Raw genomic sequence first — 24,790 nt, forward strand, 5'->3', positions numbered from 1 at the left:
GGTTGTGTCGAAAAGCCGGCAAAACTCAAGTAATATTTTTGCACGAGCGGAATTTTGACAGGCGAACGCAAACAAGCAATTGGGCAAAGAGCAACTAAAACTTTTGCACCGCAAAAAAAAAAGAGCAATATAAAAGTAGCAGGATAGAAGAGAAAAGCCAGAGTGCCGCCGGCAAGAGTGCGAATTTATAAATAAAACGAGCGGATAGGAAGAGATCCGGTGTCTCTTCGCCAGAGCACGGGTAAACAAAGCGATGCCGGAACCACTGGGTCTGGTATGGTCCGCGCCGGAGTCCAAGGCGAAGGCGCCCATCATCAAGGTGTCCTGCGGCATCGGCGACACGGACGGCTATCCCGCCTTCGACGTCGACTCCGATGCGTACGCCACCAAGGACGACAGCCGGTGGGGATTCCTCATCACCGGCGGGGCGGAGTTCCACATGCCACTGACAGTCTTCCAGGTGAGTTACATGGGGGGTTGGTTCCTCCTTGGGAGCGGGACCATCTGGTGCCCATAATTGATACAGTCAACCTCAAGCCATTGAAATCTGAACTGTTTTTCTGGTTAACCTTTCTAGGAGAAGAAAAAATATATGTCAAATATTAGGTAGAAATTTAGTAGTAATTAGAAATTAATTTCCCACTTTACTTCGAGCTTATTTAAGAAATACCGAGAGAAGATACTTCATCACCACTAATATCAAATAGACAGTGTTGCTTCATCTCCAGCTCATAATATATTTACACATCATCGGCTTAATTGAATAAAACCTAAAGAGAAGAATATCATTTTTGCTTATGTACATTCTTAGAACATTTTACGGCATATATACCCTTTTAAGCATAGTTAACTGGCGCAAGTGCGGCAGTTTTCACTGTAGCTCTTTCCGCTGCAACTGCTGTTTCGTCATTGTTTCCAATTTTTTGGTTGCGAGCCAGAACGACAACAACCCAACCCACCAGGCAACGTCAAATTTGAATTCCAATTATGCTATGACGGGGTCGCATCGGATGCAAATTGGCTGCCGCGAAATAAAAGCTAGCATTTTATTGTTTCTGGCATCTGCACCTGCCGCGCCCCGTCTTCTGTCTTCTGTCTTCTGTCTTCTGTCTTCGGTCTTCTCTGCCCAGTCTTCGGTCTTCAAGTCTTTTCTAGCCTTTTGGTTGGCGTGTCTCGTCCGCCTGTTTTGCTCTTTTTGGCCCACTTGAGTCTCGAGTGAATGTACAATATTTGGGTTAGCCTCACACCCCTTCCCTTCATGCACAAAATAAATACGCTGGGTGTCATAAAAGATATTTCTCCAATCGATTATCGGATCAATACAAGTAATTCAAGAGTCATATGCAACTGGAGAAATCACTTTGCTATAATAATGCATTGGACATCGGAGTCCCAGCCATTTATATTTGTGTTGTGAAGAACACTTATAAGAATGTGACGCACTGTACCGTATATGTATGCAAAACGATTTCCCATAAGGCAAAACTATTAGTATTGCTTTTGGCTTTTGTGCAACATTTTCCGTTTGACGTTTCGCGTTTAGTCTTTAAGAAAAATATCAGTTTTGTTTTGTTTGTTTTATTTTTGAATTCAAGTCATTTTGAGGGGGACCTTTGAAGAGTTTGATGAACCCAATGCTAATGTGGTTTCGATAGGGCAAATTAATTTACTATATGTACACCTTAATAAGTATTTTTTGCTTTATTTGAGTTCAGCTTGTTTCTTTGCTCCTTAATTCTTACATTTTTACTATGCGTGGAAGGCACATGAATACTCAAGCGCTTTTATTTATATTTTTCAACATACACGTACGTGAGTTTATTAAAGGGTACACACCAAGTTGATTCAGCTTTGTGTCTGCTTTGCTGTTAGATGTTATTGTTTTTTGCATTATTTTTGGGCCATTTTCTTTTGGGAGCAGCCGTTCAGTTAGCTCATCTCGTATACATGTCATCTGTATCTGTCGTTCGCGCATCGCGTATATTTTCTGAACCTAAACTCAAAGTACGCAGATATCCATTCAATTGCGCCTCGAAACTCGCACGGTGCGGTTTTTCTGCTCTTTCATCTGCTGAAAGTGAAAGGAGCTGCCGGGGTTTCGCTTTCGGTATCGGTATCGGCATCGGCATCGCTCTCGATTTCAATCGACATCCTTGTGCTCCTTGCAGGTTACCCCCAACGGCCTGGCCGACAAAGCGGGCATTCGCCTGGGCGACATCATACTCGAGATCAACGAGGAGGACGCCTCGCAACTGACGCTGTCCCAGGCCCACGAGAAAATCAACTCGACACCCAAGAAGATACATTTCCTGCTGCGCAAGTAGGTTGCCCCAGATGCACTTGGCTGCGGTGCGTCTGGGTGGCTTTCAGGCCGTTTAACTTATGTAATGAGCAAACTACTGTCTGCTGTCCATCTCCCCGCAGCATGGAGGAGGACGATCCCATGGGCCAGTTCGAGGCCGGAGAGGAGAAGTCGATTGTGATGCGGGTTCCGAAGCCTTTGCCCCCGCCCAGTGGTGAGTAAATCCCAAATCAGTTCATTCGCCCCCAGCTCCATTCCTTGATTACTCACAGAAAAGTGGTGTTCATTTCATTAATACACCCCAAGTGCAATTAATAATATACGTGTTCGATAAGTAAGTAAGAGGAAGTAGTAGGCCATGAGTAGTGTGAAGCTTATGGTTATTTGCAATTAAAAATATATAAGTAAAATTAAACTTCTTAATCTGATTCAATGAATGCAATACATGATACTTGGGAAATGGAAAAACTCTTTTTAAACGATACTGAAATGTGCTAAACTTTAAGACTCATTTACATCGTGTTTTCGACTTGTCTCTAATATCGGAATTACCTAAAAATGAATGTCATAGGCCCAAGTTGTTTCCTGTGTAGCCCCGAACTCACTTGGCTTTGTTACTTTTTGTAGACTTCACTCCAACCCCCCTGCTTGGCTCGCGTTGTTGGCATCCGATAATGTGGCAAGACCCCCCGGAGCCGCCGAAGCCCAAGAAAAAGAAAACCAAAACGCAGCTGGACGACGAGGGCAACGAGGTGGTCATTGAGCTCAGCGAGGACGAGTCGTCCGACGAGGAGGAGCAGGTGAACCAACCACACGATTGCATGCCAACAACTCTGCCATCGAAATTAACACATTCCGTTTTTCCGTTCTCCACTTTCCGCCGTGTTCTCCATGCCCCCAACCTGTGACCCCCGTCCATGTAATCCTTCCGCGATCCAGGAGCTGCCCCACCATCGCATCATCCGGAACATCCGGCGCTTCTTCGCGGAGGTGGGCGACAACCAGGAGCTGCGCACGAACACCATCGAGAACATGCTGATGTCCCTGCCCAGCGCCTCCAAGGCCAAGTGAGGAGCCGTTCACCCAGCTAACCGGCTAATCCCTGGCAGCAGAAGCTGCCACATCCCTATACCTGCACTGAGAAAAAATGCCAATCAAAAGTTTATACACCCTACCAATATGAGAAAGATTTATATGCGCAGTAAACATTTTGAAATGAAATTTCTTGATATACAATTTCTAGCTGCAAATTACTAACTTGAATCCTTTTCAAGTTAGAGAATGAATCTCAGATAATAAATAGCCCTGATTTAGATGAAGCTTTTCCTCTGTGTAGAGTTCCCTAACTCTTTCAAACTTGTACATAATTTTGAATATTTCGTGTCTGTTTTTTGTCGCTTTAATAAAAAGAAACCCCCTGAAAACCCCCAAATACCACTACTCCCTAATGGATTCCGTTTAGGACGCATACGAGCCAGCTCCATCGAGATGCGTCTGCTGGAGATGCAGCGAAAGTTGTCTGCCATAGCCGAAATACCCAAAATCCTGTGCTCCACTTTGGCCACCGTGTCGCAGAATTTTGGCCGGATGAGTGAATCGGAGGTGGATGAGGACGAGGACGAGGAGGAGGCCTATGTGCAGCGGAAGTTCTCCTACGACGAGGATGCCCTTGACTTTGAGCTGAGGAACGGGGAACAGGCAGGTGACACTGACAGTGACGGGGAGGACTTGGTGCTGGTTCGGGAGAAGGATGATGAGCACGTGGATGTTTCGAAAGGTGCCAAGCAATCAAAGCTGCTGAAGGATGTCACGCCGGAATCGGATTATGCATCGGAAGCCAATTATCCGGCAAATGAGGCAAGCGATGACACGGAATCCGGCGATGAGGATGAGCCCAGCAGCACGGTGTATTTCATGAAACTGCCAGCGGCCTCTGCCGAGGATACGTATTCTTCTACCGAGGACGAGGACGACAGCGATTTCTTGAACACCACCTACACATGGAATCTCCGCAATGTGCCCAAGCTGCGAATCAACGATGCCGAGGCCGAAGGTGAACTGACACTGGGACATCAGGCGAGGGAGCAGCCACGGGAGAAGGAGCCTTGCCTGGAAGCCGAGCCAGCGAAGGTGCGCCCAGCCACGCCCACACCGAAGGCTCCGCCCCAGGAATCCGCCGAGGGGCAGACACAAAAGGTAATGCCACCGCATATTTCAATCAGCCAGTAATTGCTGATGATTCCAAACGATTGCGATTACAGAGAATGGAAAGCGGATATGTTAATGTGTAGTTACCATTTAATATAATAATCTGCAAATTAGTATGGAATTCAAAACACAACTATTTTCTTAAGAATCGCTTGGCCTAACTTATAAGCATATGTATAAAAGCATAACTCCTCTTACAGTTGCTATTCAGACTGGACAAGCTGGAGCGATCCTGGCCCTGGGCAGACCGCGAGAAGATCATATACAAGTGAGTGGTGAACCAGGACACATGCCCATGTAGGAGTACGTACCCCAAATTGTACCCTATTCATTCCAGGCAATCCACTTGCCACTTGGTGCCACGAAAGCCGCTGGGACTGGTGGGCCAGCGAATGCAGCTGCTGCTCAAGGACAAAAAGGAGTGAGCTCGTGAAGGGAGGAAGGGAGGAAGGAGTCAAACCCATGCTAAACAGTTCCTGCCATTAGACTAAGTTTAACCTCAGAGGGGGACAACTCGACGTCGAAGGGTGGTGTGAAGTAGCCAACTTTTAATTGAGTTCATTATGCAAATACACAGGCGACAACAGCAGCCTCGACTTCAGCAGCACTTCAATTAAAAGCCGCACACCCGGGCGTATTCGAAACTCTATTCAAACACGCTTCACACCCAGCCTTTCAGTCGGGTAAAATTTTTAATTAAAGTGCACTCTGCCGTATGCCAAAAAAATCACTGCCAAGTCAAACGCAAGCAGACTCAAAACCAAGACAAAACCACAACCACAACCAAACCCAAGCCCAAACCAAAACTAGACCAGAGCCAAGCTCTTCAACCGGCACTTGCAACTTGGCCAGGTTTATGCATTATTTGTGACCCACCGCACCATAAATTCTATCCGAAGGCAAACGCAATGCACTTATTCCGCCAACAGCAGGACCTGTGAGTCACGCAGGATACGGAAAAGGACGTAGAAGGATGACGGTGCCGAAAAGTGTTCCTCGCAGTTTACTCTTAGTTTTAGAACGCTTGCACACGGTAGTTTCAATTCAGGATCAGGTTATTCTATTATCTATTTCAAATTGTATTTGAACTTAAATTGGTATTTTCGGATGTGGTTCAAATTGTAGTTATTAAACATGTTTTTCTGCTCATATATAAACGACATTAATTGGTGAAAGTTAAATTCAATAAGGAATCGCATCACATTTTTTGAATTACTGATAACTTCCTTTACTGAAAGCTGCTAGTGCAACTTTGTCTTAATTGCTGGCAAGTATGAGTCGGTATGCAACATTGAGTCGGTAAGTGAATGAAGAGCCTTGTTGGCATGCATAACGTAAATGCTTACCCTCCTGCAAAACTCGCATTCGATGGCAGCATGGAAAACAAACAGCTCGGGAATTAAACAGCTCATTTGCCTGCCAGCTGATGGGAAAAGTTTACTCCGGCGGGCGTACGCGGCGTATGAGCGATATCAACCTGGGCGAATACAGCATCGTGTTCACTATGCTTCCGGGCGCGAATAATCTGCAGAATTATGAGTTTCTGTGGGCGGGAGTGTGATAGTGCACATTGTGAAACTGCCACTTATCGCGCACACTTTACATGCATAAAACATAGTGCGCACAATGGGGCAACTGCGAGGACACGTGCCTGCCATACAAACAAAGTGGCAGTCGCAATCACAGCCACCCACAGGGACCCACTGCCACCCACTGCCACCCACTGCCACCCAGTGGCACTTGCAGGGACGTCATTATGAAAACCACCAACGGAAAGTCCTCAATAAGTGTCAACAAATGTTGACAGCACTGCAATGAGCTTTGTTGCCGCGGAATGTCCTGGCGGCCAGGATACGATTTCAGTCAGGTCGTCGGTGGGTTTACGTGAGAATAGCTGTCTCTGGATTCTAAAATCTCTAAAGTCAGTGGGCAAACTTGAAAGGCAAGGGAAAATACCATTCATTTATATAAAACTTTATTTAGAGACTTATGAATCTGAATATTAATAGTATTTGAATTTACTATACTGACGGTGCTTTAAATTACATATTTCAAAGAACAAAATGAGCTACAATTGAGCAAGAATCCTATGGAAATCGTGTATTTAGCTGGAACTTCCACTGTGAATGTGCAAACCGTATTACTCACCCGTAGTTACCAACTTAGCACCCACCATGGCCCACCTCTCTATTGTGCCAATTCAAAATAGTTCAGCATTGTTTTTAGTGAAGCCCAGCAACTCTCGTTGGACACCAATATAAATTAGGCTTCATGTTGTGGCACAAACAGGTTTGCCTCAAATGGAATTCGGAAGCACCTGTTGTGCTTTCATCACCAGGCTGGATAACCTGGCCAACGTCCATGGGCACGCAGCGGAGCAGGGCTAACTTCAAATGGCATTCATTAAATGGGCATTAGGTCCGCACTGGTATGAGGTTGTTGCTGCTGTTGACAGACCCACCCAGCCCCAGATACATTAAACAAACTGAAAGTTGACTAATTGGCAGAGGAGAGCAGAGCCAGAGGAACTCGGAAATGCATAGCATACGTAGATATAATTAAAATTTTATTACATTTGCGTACATTCATAGACACACTAAAAGCGATTGCCAGAAAGCTCAGCTTACCACAGAGAGAGAGAGATATATATATTGGGGGCAGGGAGTGGGGCACTAGTCCTAGGATACACTTAACACTTAAGACAACAATGATATTTAATATCCACGTAAATTCTTACATTCATAGGTACAATAAATATGTTCTCATTCAAGTGGGTCCGTTGCCGGCAAAAGGCTGAAATTTATTCCGAATTTCGCATTTCGCTTTTCGCATTCTAAGGAAACCAAGGAGAACTGCGGTTTATACTATTGAAACTTAACATTTAGCATGGCGCAAATTGTGGCAAAATATACATCTGCCTTGCTGGCCAAGGAACTTATTCTGGGTGCCTTGAAGTTCTCCGAAGGATTCGTAGCAATATCTCGGGTGCCTCAAAATAGACTATAAAATATGCAATACAAAAATGTAGGAGAAATGCAAATTTAGTTAATGAAATCGTTACTTTTAAGGTTTTAGCCGCGAGTTTTTAACGGCAGTGCCTCTGAACATTTAACAACAATGGCACAAGCAACTAAAAGCTGTGCCTCACAAATTTAATGTGAAATGACAATAGACACCCGTTCGATTATTTTAAAAACTCAAGGTAATTCAGGAACATGCCTGGCGATACTAACTGGATTCAATGGGCTGTAGCTTTTGGTGGGGTTTGGTTTTTTGGGTTCTTGACCTGCTTTTGGTTTTGGTATAACTGTGGCTTAGACTATGAGATGTTGTGTGACTCGAGAGCTAAACCTAAAGTGCCTCATCGGCCATGTGCTGTTGGCCGGCTCTCTCCATGCGAACTATGACAGTGCCCATGCCATTCGGATGGCCCTCCTCCGCCCCATTTGCTCCTGCTCCTGCTGCGGATGTTGCTGCTGCGTGCGAAGTTGCTGCCGCTCCTGCCTCAGCAACATCTTCTGCAATGGTCGTCATCAATGTCGGCCTGTCGACGGCACCTGGCGCGGATTTGGCCTGGCCAGCGGCCTCTCCGCCCTCCTCCATGAGTGGCTGGCTCTGGCGCGAGTGGTCGATGGTCTGACGGCGTTTCCGGAACGGCAACCGGTCGCGCCAGCCGTCCAGGAAGGACGACGAGCTCGCCAGGCTCTGGCTGCGAGCTCTCTGCTGCTCCGAGGACAACTGGTGGCTCTGGTGACTCTGGTGGTGGGGATGGTGGTGTTGGGGTCCTGCGGAGGCGCGTCGCTTGGCCGACATGTCCTTTAGTCATACCTTCTCCTCTCCTGGCAGTGGCGGTCCGCAGCGCACGAACTACAATCAAAAGAACTGAGAATTTGCTATCATGGTGGTTGGCCAGTTGGCAACGGTGCGTCGGTTTCTGTAACTGTCTCATGTATCTTTTGCTTTTACTGCTCTATTTCATTTTAGCTTATGTTTTTCTTAGTGTTTGTTGCATGCGATTAATTCGGTTCTATAGGCCAATAAACTGTGAGTGCTTAAGTGTGCTACTGCTGCTGCATTACTCATACGCGCCGTAACCCGTGGTACAATATTAGCACAGAGAAAGGATGGGGAAAAGCATGTGAAGCTTTAGTACAAATCTTACCGAGACCTGAGTGGCTGTGTAGGAATTGGTCCGCGGTCGGTTGCTGAAGCACATCATCCGCCACTTGCGCTTCATTTGGGCAATCACCTCGCCGTTGCAAAAACAGAACAAAGTGGCCACGCACAGACCCTGCAAAAATAGAATGGAACTGGGATGAGCAGGCTGGCCAAATTATCATCGCGGCTTATCGCAGTTGTCCTTATGGCAGCGCCTATCGCCTTCGTCCCTTTTGTACCCTGCAGTCGGGTATTCCCGGTATCTGGCTATCTCGAGATCTCAAGGTTTATACGGACGGACAGATAGACAGACCGGCGGACAGAATGTATACACCTTATAGGGTCAAAGGCACAGATAATAAACTTTCCAGGGTATGGCTGTAGGCGACACTCCCCATTTTGTATAGCTCTATTTTCTTGTTTGTCCCGAGTCGCTCCTAATACAATACATAATAGAATTTTGCTTGTTCCTTGGCTATTCCACCGTCCTGCCACCGAAATGGCCCAGTATTCATTTCGCCTGTCAGACGGCCACTTCAACGGGCCGTGAGTCCTTCGTCGGCTCCTCCACTCCGATGCGAGCCCACTGTTTGACATTTGTCCTGCCACTTTCTGCCTGATTGTTGCAAGCGGCGTTTGCGGGGGCCATATATATATGTAAATATTTAATGTATGGTTGGGTACGTGCATTGACTGCCGCCTGGATTTCTGGTTAGCACTTCGGAACGGGGATTCTTTTGATTGCCACTACTCACGGAGACCCATCATGGACTCAATCAGCCACAGTTGGCATACATTTACTCCTCTGTTTCTGGCTGCCTTTCCATAATCAAAATGGGGTTTTATAACCTCTCACAGCATATTGCATTGAAGACATTTGTTGTTTGATTGCAAATGAACCACTTCTTTCAGGACTAGAATTGATTGTCTCCACTTGAATTGGTAGACTCTATCCTTACCCAAAGTGTATCTGTATCTGTATCTGTATGTCAAAGTGTATCGTACTGAACATTTTAGAATAAAATTCTCTTCCTCTATGTAACCCTCTAAAAATGCATTTTTATCTTTTTCTGTGCGGAGCGGGGTCAAATGTTTTGTTTTGCTAGAGAAAAGTTCATATTTTTCTAAAGTTATTTACTTATTTGTGTATTGCTGACGCTGCGTACATTGTTCCTGTTTTCTTTCTAGCAGTTTTAGTTAGTAACCACAGAACGGATGACCAACATGTACTACATGTACCAAAATATAACCACGATCTGGGTTTATTAAATGTTTTCATTTATTTTGCTGCCCTTTTTCCTTTTTGCCTTCCTCCTTTCTGTTGCCCCATTTATAAAGCTTCCGGATGAACTATCTTTCTTTGTCTGCCAGTTTGAGCCATTAAGTGCTAGCCGAATAAAGTTTGAGGTGGATTAATGTTTTTTCAGCGGACTTTATGCGTTTTTCTAAAGTTTACTTTATTCCCTAGCTTAATTACACACAGAAGTTTATTATTATAGCACTGAATTTTATTTGATTTCCACAAAGCCTGTTTAATAAGAAGCTTAAGTAAGCCAATTAGTTGATTTAAAATATTTGGCAAGAAGTCAAGAGCATGCCAAGCGAATTTTATATAACGATTCGGTTGACATCTGACGTTTGTTTTGGACTTTAACTTTCTGCCAGGCGAAAGTTTTTAATTCAATTAAAGTGGAACGTGCTTAGTCCACACATCTGCTAAATACAAATGTGCATAAGCTCTAGGGGGAAAGCAGAGGAAAATCTCTGCGGAAAAGCGGAAAACTCGCAAGCGGACAAATGCCAATTGCAGCAAGTTTCGCATTTGGGCACCAAAACAACCAAATAAACACATTTACATGCATATAAATTCTCGTCTTTGGCTAAGTAGTTTCGGTCCTTACCATGTCCCTCGTATACAAATCCCCCGGCACCCGACTCAAAAATGATTTGATACTCTTTCCGGAGCTTAAAACGGAGAATCCTTTACGACTGCCGACATCATCAGCACGGTGGCCACAATAAATCCAAATTATATGCAACCACTGAGTTTAGCGGGAAAACTTTGCCAAATAAGCCAACGGAAAACAAGGCAATAAAACAACTGAATAAATAAACAAGAGGAAACTGCAAAGTAAACTGGCTGGCAAGCCCGGCGACTGCCTTTAAACTTTCAGCTCTCGAATAAAAGATTTCATCAATCGATTGGCAATGATGAAGAGGCTCAGACCGAGGTGACATTGTTGGTTGCTGGTCGCCGAGTTATGGAAAATAGCAAAGAGCTCAACTGCAGCTTAGTGGCACCCCAGATGATTTTATGTTTACTCGCCAGATAATGGATTTCCCTGTTGTTTTAGGGCTGCTGGCTGCTCGTGAATTCAATGGGCTCTTTGAAATTGTCTAGCTGGGCTGCCTTTGTGAAGCGATTGAGTTGGCTGTAGATCGAACGAATAGATACTTTTATGCACCTCTGCCTCCATGGAAACAGGCTGTAGATAGCCTGTGGTGTAAAACCATTTCGTGCACAAAAACAAGCAAATAAATGCAAGTTATTTTAGCAGCGAACTAAAGAGCTGAACCAAAAGATTCCTGGGGTTGTCAACAAACAAGAAGGAAACGCAGCCAGGATGAAGTTGCCCGTCGTTGTCTTTAAGTTGCGGCCAAGAAATATATGTTAACCAAGTGTAAATGCTGGTCTATCGGGACTGACTTGGCAGAGCGACAAGCTCGAGTTGCTTTTACGAGTTCCTGTGTGCGAGAGTGCATTTCATGCTCAACTTGCTACATTTTTCTAGGGGGAACTCCGCTCCAATCTCGGCCAGCAATTTAATAAACTAAGATCAAGTGAAATGCCAATGCCGGGAATTTCGCATGGCGTGTATCTCGTTATTGATTTGCTAGAGCGACCCGATCTAATGAGCTCGCCCTGGTATTTGGTATTCCAGTAATTCTGGCTTATTTGCATGCCCACTGGTGGATGGCACCATGGGGCGAACTAACATCATAACTTTTTAGCCAGCTCGCAGTCGTAAAGTGATTTTATGAGAGCGTGCAAAAACAAAAGCCGGAAAAAGCGAGTAACAAAAAAACTAAATGGAAAAAATGAAAAAATGAAACGGGAACAGAAACGCAAACATTTTACTTACTTGGAACGAGGCCGTAAACGCCGAGATGATTTCGTATGTATTCTCCCAGGGATGTCCGGGTGCAGGACGAAAGGGCGTTACGATGTACTGGAGGCCGAGCAGAGGAACCAACAGCAGGGTGGCCCTAAAACAGGCGGAGATGGTGAATTATAATGCCTTGTTTCGTTTTTCAGCTGTGTATTAACATGCAAGTCAACGCGGCGTATGCGTAATTCAAAATGTAAAATGAACCCAACTTCCCAGTGCAGAGCGAATAAACAATAAAAGAGCTGATGGCTGCAGGGACTCAAGACTCTAAATACAACATAAATGCGAAATATAATTACGCATTCGCCCCGTGGGCCAGTTGAGAGTTCTCTGCCTCGCTTATAAGTGTTCCAGTCTCCCCAGTCAGTTGCTTTTCTTTTGTTTTTTGGGGGCCAGGTGGACTAACTTACCGAAATGCCTGCAAAATCGTTCGCGATGGACCGCAGCTGCCCTGGATACTTGCCGGAGCATTCAGCTTCAAAAGGACCACGCGCACAATGTTGCACAGGAAGAGCAGGTTCAGGAAAATGGAGATACACACGGGCACCACCAGAATGTTTTCGTAGTTGGTTTGGCCCATCCAGCAGCTGCAAGTGGTGGAGGAATGCGAGATGAGTCAGTGGGTGAATTGCTGATTGATTTGATTAGCATTTGGCCAAGCGCCCGGCAGACGGAATCGCTCGACTACACAGGAAAATCTTGATACCCATCTGTGATGGGGCTTAAATCAGTTTCAATATCGTAATCGTAAACATATTATCATAGTGTGAATATGTGGGCTCTCCAAGCAACACATTTTGATACCTTCATTTTGTGGGTACTCTGTTGGTACTCCCAATTTTCTCGAGTGTGAGTGCAGCTATTTATTATTCACTTACTGACGATGGTCCTCGGGCGAGCCGTCCAGACCGCGGGCCATGCTGTAGACGAATATGACTATGGCCGGAGAGCCCCAGCCGAAGGCGATGAGCCATTTGACCAGCTTCTTCTCGGAAATGAATGCGGCCACCAGGACGGTGTGCAGATAGAATCCCTCGCAGAGCATCCAGAAGTAGTTGGAGAGGAGGAAGTAGTGCATCGTGATGTGCAGGGCCACGCAGTGCATCTGGGAAATCGGAAGCCGTGGTTGATTCACCATTACGCATTCGCCAGGCACTCGCCCACTTACCGGACTGTGATGCAGTAGCTCCGAATTCGGTATGACCAGCAGGTACCAGGCCAGCCACAACGAGTTATTGGCAGCGAACGAGGCGAACAGATTCATGTGCAGCGTGATGCGGGCGCACTTCAGGGATCTGTTCAATCGAAAGACAAATATGCGAATCGAATTACTTGGCCGGCAATTTGTGGCAAGTTTTTATGGGCAAATTTGCAAGTTTGTCCATGGTTCCATTTGCATTCGGCCAGGGGCACGTGGGGCAGCTTGGACAGGGCTGTAAGAGGCAGAAAAAGTCCTGCGACCAAAAAGGCCAGAGTTCATTTTCCTATTTTCCCATTTTTCGTTTCTCCTTTGCTCAATTGCATTGATTGCTGACATCTGGCCAAACTGAATCTAATTTGATTCCTTCTCAGCAATTTAATTCAATATGGTAGATTGTTTGCGTTATGCCCTTCGCTACTTTATAATGTCTTGAGTTTTGAAAATGAAAAAGTACCTAGATTATATTGTATTAGTAAACTGTTGTCTCAACTAAAAACTATTTTTTCATATTTTAGCAAAGTTATTTTCAAGACTTATGCTTGGGCAGCACAATTATTAAATGAGAATTTTAGTTTAAAAAAGTTTTCGCCCATTTTATAGGAATTCCCCCGCATTGACACTTCAGTTTCCTTTATACAATTAAATTGAAATTCCGGTGTTTTCATGGCTGCTGTTTGAGGAATGCGTGTTCCATTCATTTGGTCACGATGCTCAGCCATTAAACTTTTAATTATTCACTTTTTTAGGGCACACCGAATTCCCACACGTTGCTGGCCCCATTTTATTTGCCTTTGGCACACAATTTAAACACAGTTCTGTCTATGAGATCCCCCGTCCGCACATCCATTATCCTTTATCCTGGAGCCCCAGCCCCAGCTCCAGCTCCATCCGAATGTGCGATAAACAAACGCAAAGCACTAATTGGTCTGCAGGCACTGGGAAATTAATCGATATCCTGCTTCGAGTCGCCTGGCGAAGGGGACACAATGTATTTTCCCATTTCCGGCGTCAATTGTGCCGCATTAAGTGAGCAATGAGTGCAATGAGTGTAATGAGCATTTGGGCCCAGCATTCAGGTTGGCAGTTGATTAAGCCACTGTCGCATTTGTTTGCCATCCATCGGCAAATATCACTTTGGCGCCAGTCGTCATAAGTCGTAATATAAGTCGCAGTATAATCACCAGCGAGCCTCATTACCCTTGAGTGGTTTACCCGGCTCCCAACGAAGCTGTCAACTTGTGGCCAAGACGAAGGAGTGGAAGGCCCTTTGCCATACTCACTTGAAATAACCCAATATGGCCAACGACAGCAGAATGGCCAGCAGTGAGGTGCCGTAGCCAACCTCGTAGATCAGATTCACGTTGTGCTTCCACTGGAAGGAGATACATTGTGTTCCGATTAATTATTAGCATAAAGGATATAGTGCATGCTCGTGGGATCAACTTACCTCGAGGTCGTCCAGATTAACGCAGGTTGTGTAGTTGGACCACGTTTTATTGGTCAGCGGATGCTTGAACCACTCGCCATCGAGACCGCACTCCTTGTGGGCATATCCTGCATAATTAAAGCCATGTCAGTTTGCGATAAATACAAAAGTAATTAACCGCACTGTTTACTCTGTTTATTACACCTGTTTGATAAATATTGTATATACGATTAATTCTTTTCCGCTTCTTCTAGCAATCATTCCGACATCCTGTGCACCACACAAATATTTACACTTGCTAAATGTGTGTGATTTTATGATTGACTACTGGATAAATATTCCGGCTCATATTTACATTTTGCGGTCGGCCTGAGCATTCAATCGAATTAACCATTATTTATTGCATCTGCCACCAAGTTAACCGCAAAAGAATTGCGATTCGCATTGGAATTGCAAGCACATTTATTTGAAATTGCATAATCATTCTGTTGTTTGGCTTCTGTCGAAGTTCGTGACAAAAACTTTCGATTGGTTGTGGTTAAGTTTTTAGTACAATTTAGTGCGGAGTGGCACTTGTCGACAGAATTACTGAAGAATTTGTGCAGGGAACTTCGAAGGTGGGTTTTATCAGGTCGTTCGTTTTTCCGCCTTTTCCGTTCTTTTCGAGCGATGATCTTTGGCCGAGAATCCATTTATCGCCGTTTGGCACGCAGACGGAGAAAATCACGTATACGCCCTGTGTGCCAGATAAGTGGCCGGGGTAAGGGAGTTCTCGACCACAGCTCACCACATCGACATCCGGCGACCGGAAGTGCCATAAAAGTTAATGGCGGCGCAGTGCCAAAGCACATAATCTTGTACAAGCTGGCGGCGACCCCCAAAGCCAAGAAAAAACCGAAAAAAATACAAAATGGATGAAAAAGGGGGTGGCGCCAGGCTAACCACAAGCTAAATGTAGCAAAAGTAGCACTTTCTTGACGCTCGCCGTGCTTTCTCCGCTCTGTCATAACAAAAAAAAGTCATTCAACTCTCGCTATTTTCGTTGCCCTGGTCATGGCCAAAACGATATTGAGGTTTAAGTTGGCTGGCTACATATTGTACACCATTAATGCAAATTATCATGCAGCGCATGATTTATGCCATAAATTGCTTCAAATATTTATCCACATTTATGATGATTTTCTAGAGCGTGGCTTCGTTTTTAAATGCCAAGCATAATTAATTAGTTTTCTTTGTGCGCTCGGCCATTCTGTTGATTAATTTATATAGCACTCATCTGCTAATTATAAATGAAATGAAACACACACAGTGTGGCTGAAAGCTGAGAAATTATTCAAGTCACCTTTGACATTTTTATTTATGATATGTTAATGATACGACAATGAGTTGGCAAAACTATTCAAAGGGCTTTCTTCTTTAGATATATTATTGCGACCGTCATCAACACCTTGCCAAGTACACTGATTAATGAATAAAAATGTAAAATTCACAAACATGATACGGTTTAAGTCCCTTTGCTTTGTTTTTTAGCTGCTTTAAATATTTGACTTCAACCTGCCCAGCAGCCTGAATCAATTTGGCTGTGTTTTCTGCCTTACATTTGATTTCGGTTAGATGCCGGCAAATTGTGCCAAATCAGGCGAAACATTTTGGCATTTTGTCGAGCTCTTTTGGATAATTTAGTGGCCCAGGGAGCTGCAAGGAGCCAAGGACTTTAGCCCGTGTGGTTTTGTGAATATTTGATGCTTCCATACGACACGAAATCAAAGCATAAACATAACAAGTTTCCAATTGATTTGGCCTGGCTGCGAGCGTATTTTCTGTTCCATTTATGTGTATATAACGACGGGTTCAGGGATGAGCCCAATTAGAGGGTAGACTGCCACACCCCACAGCCCACACCCCATCTACCAAATAACCCAGCCACCCATCGCAGTGCCTCGTGCAAACACATTTCCCTTTGGCATGCTATGTAACCTATATATAGTACACATGTGATAGAGTAACATATATACAAGTATATGTTTTTTTCGTGTCATATGCAGATCCCAGCTGACCCCGAAACGGATGTAGCTTTGTGGAATTTAATAAACAATTCACCTCCTGCCCGGCGCACTTACTTGCCGGATCGAATCCCGTGATGAAGTCCGGGCAGAGTTCGTAGGCGGATGTGCCAACGGCCGTATCCGGCCAACAAAGCCAGCCATCAAAGGTGCCGGCGCACTGGGTTCCAGCTCCTGCTCCTGCTCCTGCTCCTGCTCCTGCTTCTGCGCCTGGTCCTCCGGAGCCTGTTTGCCAAGCGGCCAAGGAAGAGGGAAAGGGGAAGGTCAGCAATTTAAAGTTACTCGTGCATAATGGACGCCCAAATTGCAGTTGGCCAGAGCCAGAAGCACGCGGCAAAAATGTAGTAATACAACAGAAATGGTTATATTTCCCTAGTGCTACAATTTCGTTCTGAATTTTTGTCTTCCTTAGTTAAGGCAAATGATTGCCATAAAAATAAGAATGTAGACGAATATACGGACGAATGAAACAGAGTAAAAAAAAATATTTTATAACAATTTATAAATAGATAAACATCTATAAAAAACTTCAACATTTAAATCAATTTCATTGGAAACTTTACTAGTGAGTGAGCAGTTGTAGTGAAAAAATGTGACAAAACTGTGGCAAGCATGACATTAAGTTTTCTCGCAGTGCACGACTCACCCGCCAGTTGACCGCTGGCATTTAGCCGCGTTTCGCAGGCGGCCCGAAGTGCATCGAAGTCCGGACCGCTCTCTGCCACACTTTCGGCAATGGCGGCGGCGTTGCTGCCACCGATTCCAGTGCCACTGCCACTGCCGCTGCCGCTGCCGCTGAATGTTGCATTGGGGTTGCCAATCTGGTCGCTCATGGCCGTCGTGGAACTGCTGCACTGCGTCCGCTGAAATAAAGTAGCAAATATGTTTCGTTAGTCAATCAAATGGGTTTTCCCGAGCTCATAAATGTGTGTGCGAATGTGTGCCGGCCCCATCATAAGTATTTTGCGTTTTACGCTCCATTTGAAAGGGAATTTAATTGGTTTTCCAACAGCTTGCCGCTATTAAAGTTCCAGGACTGAATACTATTGCACTGATTGCAACGGAATTATTTATGGTCGAATGCATTGATTTTTTACACAGAAGATGTGGGTTGCGTGCGTAACTAAATTGAGTTTAAGCGATTGCATCAGCTATTAATTAAAGGCAGAAGTCTACAATAAGTGCTGCTTTTTTTTAATTACGAACTATAGCTAAAAGAAATAAACCTGCCAGCTGGTAATTAAGCATAAAGAGTTATACTGTAGTGAAATATTAACTTGGCTATACAAAAAAAAGAAAACGTTTTCTAATTAGGAAGATAATAAAATAATTATAAAGTATGTAATCGAAAAACAAATACAAACAAGATAGAAGGCCATAGTCGAGTTCCCCGACTATCAGATACCCGACTATCTGATACCCGTTAAACTTCAACATTTTCTGGAATATCGCTAGAAATTGTGTAAAAAATTCAAAAAAATGTTCAAACGCGTGCTCGTAGTGGGTGAATTGAATTTCTACAACATCATCAAAAAAATACAAAAAAATTAAAAAAAAATACATTTCTAAATTTGAATGCAGATCCTTAGAGAATTGCGCCAGAAACATTTTAAGGTATGCCACTTCAAAATCCGATTAATATAAGTTGAGTTATGGAGTATAGAACTTCAGCCTTGGGGCATTTCATAACTTTCTTGAATTTCTACATCATCGCATCAAAAAAATTACAAAAAAATTAAAAAAAAATTTTTTTTTTTAATTAGATTGCAGTTTTTTAGAGAATTGCGCCAGAAACATTTTAAGGTATGCCACTTCAAAATCCGATTAATATAAGTTGAGTTATGGAGTATAGAACTTCAGCCTTGGCACATTTCTTGACTTTCTTGAATTTCTACATCATCGCATCAAAAAAATTACAAAAAAATTAAAAAAATTTTTTTTTTTTAATTTGATTGCAGTTATTTAGAGAATTGCGCCAGAAACATTTTAAGGTATGCCACTTCAAAATCCGATTAATATAAGTTGAGTTATGGAGTATAGAACTTCAGCCTTGGGGCATTTCATAACTTTCTTGAATTTCTACATCATCGCATCAAAAAAATTACAAAAAAATTAAAAAAAAATTTTTTTTTTTAATTAGATTGCAGTTTTTTAGAGAATTGCGCCAGAAACATTTTAAGGTATGCCACTTCAAAATCCGATTAATATAAGTTGAGTTATGGAGTATAGAACTTCAGCCTTGGCACATTTCTTGACTTTCTTGAATTTCTACATCATCGCATCAAAAAAATTACAAAAAATTAAAAAAAAAATAAATTTTTAAATTTGAATGCAGATATTTAGAGAATTGCGCCAGAAACATTTTAAGGTATGCCACTTCAAAATCCGATTAATATAAGTTGAGTTATGGAGTATAGAACTTCAGCCTTGGCACATTTCTTGACTTTCTTGAATTTCTACATCATCGCATCAAAAAAATTACAAAAAATTTAAAAAAAAATAATTTTTTAAATTTGAATGCAGATATTTAGAGAATTGCGCCAGAAACATTTAAAGGTATGCCACTTCAAAATCCGATTAATATAAGTTGAGTTATGGAGTATAGAACTTCAGCCTTGGGGCATTTCATAACTTTCTTGAATTTCTACATCATCGCATCAAAAAAGTTACAAAAAAATTAAAAAAATTTGTTTTTTTAATTTTGATTGCAGTTTTTTAGAGAATTGCGCCAGAAACATTTTAAGGTATGCCACTTCAAAATCCGATTAATATAAGTTGAGTTATGGAGTATAGAACTTCAGCCTTGGGGCATTTCTTAACTTTCTTGAATTTCTACATCATCGCATCAAAAAAATTACAAAAAAATTAAAAAAAAATAATTTTTTAAATTTGAATGCAGATATTTAGAGAATTGCGCCAGAAACATTTAAAGGTATGCCACTTCAAAATCCGATTAATATAAGTTGAGTTATGGAGTATAGAAATTCAGCCTTGGGGCATTTCATAACTTTCTTGAATTTCTACATCATCGCATCAAAAAAATTACAAAAAAATTAAAAAAATTTTTTTTTTTTAATTTGATTGCAGTTTTTTAGAGAATTGCGCCAGAAACATTTTAAGGTATGCCACTTCAAAATCCGATTAATATAAGTTGAGTTATGGAGTATAGAACTTCAGCCTTGGCACATTTCTTGACTTTCTTGAATTTCTACATCATCGCATCAAAAAAATTACAAAAAAATTTAAAAAAAAATAATTTTTTAAATTTGAATGCAGATATTTAGAGAATTGCGCCAGAAACATTTAAAGGTATGCCACTTCAAAATCCGAATAATATAAGTTGAGTTATGGAGTATAGAACTTCAGCCTTGGGGCATTTCTTAACTTTCTTGAATTTCTACATCATCGCATCAAAAAAATTACAAAAAAATTAAAAAAATTTTTTTTTTTTTAATTTGATTGCAGTTTTTTAGAGAATTGCGCCAGAAACATTTTAAGGTATGCCACTTCAAAATCCGATTAATATAAGTTGAGTTATGGAGTATAGAACTTCAGCCTTGGGGCATTTCTTAACTTTCTTGAATTTCTACATCATCGCATCAAAAAAATTACAAAAAAATTAAAAAAAAATTTTTTTTTTAATTTGATTGCAGTTTTTTAGAGAATTGTGCCAGAAACATTTTAAGGTATGCCAGTTCAAAATCCGATTAATATAAGTTGAGTTATGGAGTATAGAACTTCAGCCTTGGGGCATTTCATAACTTTCTTGAATTTTTACATCATCGCATCAAAAAAATTACAAAAAAATTAAAAAAAAATTTAAAAAAAAAAAATTTTTTTAATTTGATTGCAGTTTTTTAGAGAATTGCGCCAGAAACATTTTAAGGTATGCCACTTCAAAATCCGATTAATATAAGTTGAGTTATGGAGTATAGAACTTCAGCCGTGGCACATTTCTTGACTTTCTTGAATTTCTACATCATCGCATCAAAAAAATTACAAAAAATTAAAAAAAAATTTTTTTTTTAATTTGATTGCAGTTTTTTAGAGAATTGTGCCAGAAACATTTTAAGGTATGCCACTTCAAAATCCGATTATTATAAGTTGAGTTATGGAGTATAGAACTTCAGCAGTGGCACATTTCTTGACTTTCTTGAATTTCTACATCATCGCATCAAAAAAATTACAAAAAATTTAAAAAAAAATAATTTTTTAAATTTGAATGCAGATATTTAGAGAATTGCGCCAGAAACATTTAAAGGTATGCCACTTCAAAATCCGATTAATATAAGTTGAGTTATGGAGTATAGAACTTCAGCCTTGGGCCATTTCATAACTTTCTTGAATTTCTACATCATCGCATCAAAAAAATTACAAAAAATTTTTAAAAAAATAATTTTTTAAATTTGAATGCAGATATTTAGAGAATTGCGCCAGAAACATTTAAAGGTATGCCACTTCAAAATCCGATTAATATAAGTTGAGTTATGGAGTATAGAACTTCAGCCTTGGGGCATTTTTTAATTTTCTTGAATTTCTACATCATCGTATCAAAAAAATTACAAAAAAATGTTAAAAAAATAATTTTTTAAATTTGAATGCAGATATTTAGAGAATTGCGCCAGAAACATTTAGAGGTATGGCACTTTAAAATCCGATTGATATAAGTTGCGCTTCCTTCTGCCTGTTACATACTTTTCAGAGAGTCTAGTATACCCTTTTACTCCACGAGTAACGGGTATAAAAAACCAATATCAGTGGCAATTTTTTCCGTAATTGTTGAAATAATTGAGTGGGGAACTTGCCGCCACATTTATTTATCTAAATTAATAGTTTAATAATGTGGAATTTGTAGAGAAATCGCTCTTCACCAACTTTAATTTGCTTAGGTTTATGTGTATTGATTCTAAAATATTCAATAACAAATATTTTGCATTCTCTGTGAGTTTGCATATTTCTTTAAAATAAGTAATCAAATAAATATTTGTTTATGTCGGTTTGCATATTTCTGTCAACTGCACTGAAATGGGCCAGCATTATTGGGCATGTTTTTGGACAAAAGACAACAAACAAATGTTTGGGCCGAGATGTTACTAGAGTGCATTCCTCCGGAAACTGGTCATGTCCAGTTGGATATCGAGGATTTTGGATTCTGAATCCGTGACAAATTTTGCGTCAGGTGGTTGTCACCACATCCATTTCCATTTCCATTTTCCAATCTTATCGTTTAGGCAAACTGCTGGCTGCACTCGAATTGCAAAGTGACAAGAGCAAAAACCACAATGACAGCCGGTAACGCAGAAAAGTCTCCTTAGCATGCGAAAATCATAAAATCTAGGATTGCAAATTGGCTGAGCAGAACATAGGGGGGATTCCCCGAGGTTTGTGGGTTGGGTAATGGCGAACTGAATGCACTTTGTGTGCACAACACTTGTGAACGAGTGGCGTTTTATGACAAACGCTCTGCCATGTTTGCCCTGGTTTAGCAGCTCCCCATCCCCCTTGCTGCCATAATACAAGTTTTATATTTATTACACAAATTACACGAAATCGCAGAACATCACTCAGCACAACTCGCTCGATTCTGAGGAGCTCATCGCCCAGCAAGTGGATTTAATGTTTAAGCAAAAGCTGAGCAGACAAATTTGGTTATTAACTGGCCATAGCCATAAAAGCGTCTTCAGGAGCGTGGGCTCGGGGGCACTTTAATTTTACGACTTCTCGGTACAAACTTGTCCATAAATCGTCCACATTGAACCTGAGCATCTGCCAGTGAATGAATAAGTGATTCGGCATTCAAGTGGGTTGAAAAATAGTCGGGTGCTGGATAAAAATCGGATAAATCATGTTGAATGTGCGGGCAACAATATTATGTACTGGAATTTTCTTGAGTGGGAATTTTAAGCACACGAAGCTGCTGAATTCAATGGCAGCATAAATAAATAATCTTTTTTATTCAGGCTAAGATCGCTCTTAAAGTGTTCTTAGTACTTGTAGCATTTCAAATGAATTAAACTTCCCTAACAGCGCCTCAAATGAATACATAATGCCAAGACTTTTATTGATCCAAAACATAGGTATTACACATGGCTTTAAGTATTCAACTTGGAATCAATGGAAGTTGCCGTAGAGCTGAGTGCGTAAATCTGAGAATAAAGGTGCTGTAATTTTCCTAGCATACTTTCTAGCGTGTCTCAATGCCGAAATGTGGCAGCTCGGGCTTTTAATGTGCTTTCAGGAGGGGGAGGTCCTTTGGGCCACCCAAGCCCAACGCACAGCACCACCCGCGATCGGCTAATAAAAATATTTTTACGACAATTCGCGAAACTCACGCAAAACGTTGGCAATAACAGAAATTAGCAATAAAAGCGTGTGGAAAAGTGCCATAGGCGAAAAGTAGCTGTCGAAAAAAGTTGGTCTAGAGGTTGGAAGTTGGGAAATCGGGTCTGGGAAAGCAGCTGCTGTGCGTCAAGCAAACTCGACTTGACTTGGCCTGGCTTGACTTGACTTTGGCAGCCCTGCGCTAATGCTCAATGTCAGGGATCCGTAAATTGCATTTGATAAAAGCGAGCGGTGGGAGACTTCAATAAAAGCGGCCAAAAGGCAAAGGAAATGGGAAATGGCGGGGGGTGGGCGGTGGGGCTCGGAAAAGCATAAAACTGGCAAATGTTTGTGGGTTACATGTGTATCATGTAGGGGCATCTCTTCTGGCACTCGGCGTTGAAGTGTCGACCCTGACCACGCCCACCCCACGCACAGCAACAATTTGGAAAAATGGAGCCATGTTGAAAAACTTTGCACGCGAAATGTGGCGCAAAACTGCTGGGTATTAAAAAACGTAGCCAAGCGAAATTGTGCCGTTGCATCTGTCAAAATGTTTGCAATGGATGGTTTGGTTTGGTTTCGGGTATTTTCGCGCTTCCACACAAACGCGGGCCCCCCTGACGTATGAGTAATGAAAATGTTTGTTTGCCGATTTCCAATTCGTTGGCTGTCAGCTGGGAATCGAGCCTTTGGACTCGGACGCAGTGGATTGGAATCCAACCCAACTATCCCTGTGGATAGTTTATCTTCATTCAGCGCTGAGCACAAAACAGCTTTTAGTTTTCGCTGCAGCAATTTATGAGACGCATAAATCATGCGTACAACGATGTCTGCGCCAGTTTTATACCGCCCACATGGTATGATTGTGCTATGATTTATGCCGTATTTTGCTTTAAAACTCGCTTGCTTTTTAGGCAAACAGCGGCATCAATTATTGGATGTGCTGATGGGCGGCAATTAAATTCCCCTTGAAATGTAGCATGAAAGAATCGGATCGAATTGTCATAAATCCAATGTGTTTTGCCTTAAAAGATTCCGTTAAAAGCCAACCATTTGCACAGAATTTTGTGTTTCATTGGGTGTTTTATTTGGGGAATAAAGATTTGTCGAACTCTTGAATCGCTTAAATGCCATTTTGCCTAAAACGACATTGCTACTGTTGCGACAGGAATGGCTGAAACATTTTAGCCTTGGCCGGAACTATGGCTTTCCAATTGGATTTCGCCGGATTGCCATTGATGCACTGAATCGCTTACCATTTTCCAGCACTTTTGTTGCGAATGGAATGTCGGAACATAAAGGCAATTTATGAGTTTCCAATTTCGATAGCTCCTGTGGATTTCAGCCGGGGATTATGAGTAAAAATCCTTTTCATTGAGAAAAAATGGTAGTTGCTCTTAACTGTCGTCAATTGAGCTTAACTTATGTTAAGCTTTATTTTGCCCACTTTTGTTTTATTCAATGGCCGTTATGTTAAACGTAAGAATTAAAACACAATGTAGTAAATGAATTATTGATCATAGAGCATTCTGTTTTTGTAACAACTCGTGATTCGAGGGCTAAATAAATATTTAATTATTTGGTGCCATTTTGGGTGATGTATTCAAGGTCCGCTGCATAATTTAATATTTCATACTTAGTCGCAAAGAGTTGACATGTTTTTTCTGCGCTTTACTTGCATTATTACCACCCGCCGATGACGTACAATTTATTTAAAAAGGAGTGGAAATCATGTTGTCCTCGCCGACAGACTCGTGCTGCTCAGGATCCCCCTTCTAATGGAGTGTTGGCATCCTGGGTGCTCCTCCAGGCGCCGAGGACCTTTTGTTGGTGATAATAATGCGGAGTGACAGCTGCCATGGGTACGATTTTGTGAGCGTGCTGGCTGATTTATTTAACGCTGCACTCGGCGGCGTGGAAAGGAGATCATATTTCAAA

At 42.1% G+C, this 24,790-nt stretch overlaps 2 protein-coding genes across 5 annotated transcripts in view; one reads left to right on the top strand and one right to left on the bottom strand.

Moving 5' to 3' along the window:
• Positions 1-224: 224 nt before the first annotated feature.
• LOC6549457 (PDZ and LIM domain protein 7) lies at positions 225-5,680 on the top strand. Of its 4 annotated transcripts, XM_015156153.2 has the most exons (6): positions 225-460; positions 2,169-2,320; positions 2,425-2,516; positions 3,765-4,498; positions 4,711-4,778; positions 4,848-5,680. In XM_015156153.2, exons 1-6 carry the CDS (start codon positions 254-256, stop codon positions 4,933-4,935), a joined length of 1,341 nt encoding a protein of 446 aa, XP_015011639.1. In that variant the 5' UTR covers positions 225-253; the 3' UTR covers positions 4,936-5,680. The 4 variants fall into 4 exon arrangements, with proteins under 4 accessions (XP_015011639.1, XP_001975781.1, XP_026836803.1 ...); XM_001975745.3 differs by lacking the exons at positions 3,765-4,498; positions 4,711-4,778; positions 4,848-5,680 and adding exons at positions 2,930-3,102; positions 3,242-3,615; XM_026981002.1 differs by lacking the exons at positions 225-460; positions 3,765-4,498; positions 4,711-4,778; positions 4,848-5,680 and adding exons at positions 2,011-2,113; positions 2,930-3,102; positions 3,242-3,615.
• A 1,404-nt stretch (positions 5,681-7,084) lies between these two features.
• The window catches only part of LOC6549454 (calcitonin gene-related peptide type 1 receptor), a 30,935-nt gene continuing 13,229 nt past the window's right edge, over positions 7,085-24,790 (bottom strand). Inside the window, 10 exon segments of the mRNA XM_001975742.3 lie at positions 7,085-8,377; positions 8,673-8,801; positions 11,812-11,935; positions 12,249-12,425; positions 12,717-12,943; positions 13,007-13,133; positions 14,320-14,411; positions 14,487-14,593; positions 16,586-16,753; positions 17,175-17,391. Of these exon segments, the coding sequence (XP_001975778.2) occupies positions 7,862-8,377; positions 8,673-8,801; positions 11,812-11,935; positions 12,249-12,425; positions 12,717-12,943; positions 13,007-13,133; positions 14,320-14,411; positions 14,487-14,593; positions 16,586-16,753; positions 17,175-17,361 (1,854 nt within the window). The 5' untranslated portion in view covers positions 17,362-17,391 and the 3' untranslated portion in view covers positions 7,085-7,861.

The sequence above is a fragment of the Drosophila erecta genome, unplaced genomic scaffold (genome assembly GCF_003286155.1).
Source record: "Drosophila erecta strain 14021-0224.00,06,07 unplaced genomic scaffold, DereRS2 tig00000092-arrow-pilon, whole genome shotgun sequence".
Lineage (NCBI taxonomy): Eukaryota > Metazoa > Arthropoda > Insecta > Diptera > Drosophilidae > Drosophila > Drosophila erecta.

Bases quoted from the DNA above. Each gene is read 5' to 3' on its own strand.
- LOC6549457 (XM_015156153.2), top strand. From the start codon at position 254: ATGCCGGAACCACTGGGTCTGGTATGGTCCGCGCCGGAGTCCAAGGCG. The intron at 2,321-2,424 runs GTAGGTTGCCCC...ATCTCCCCGCAG, and splicing joins ATACATTTCCTGCTGCGCAA to CATGGAGGAGGACGATCCCA. The intron at 4,499-4,710 runs GTAATGCCACCG...CTCCTCTTACAG, and splicing joins CCGAGGGGCAGACACAAAAG to TTGCTATTCAGACTGGACAA.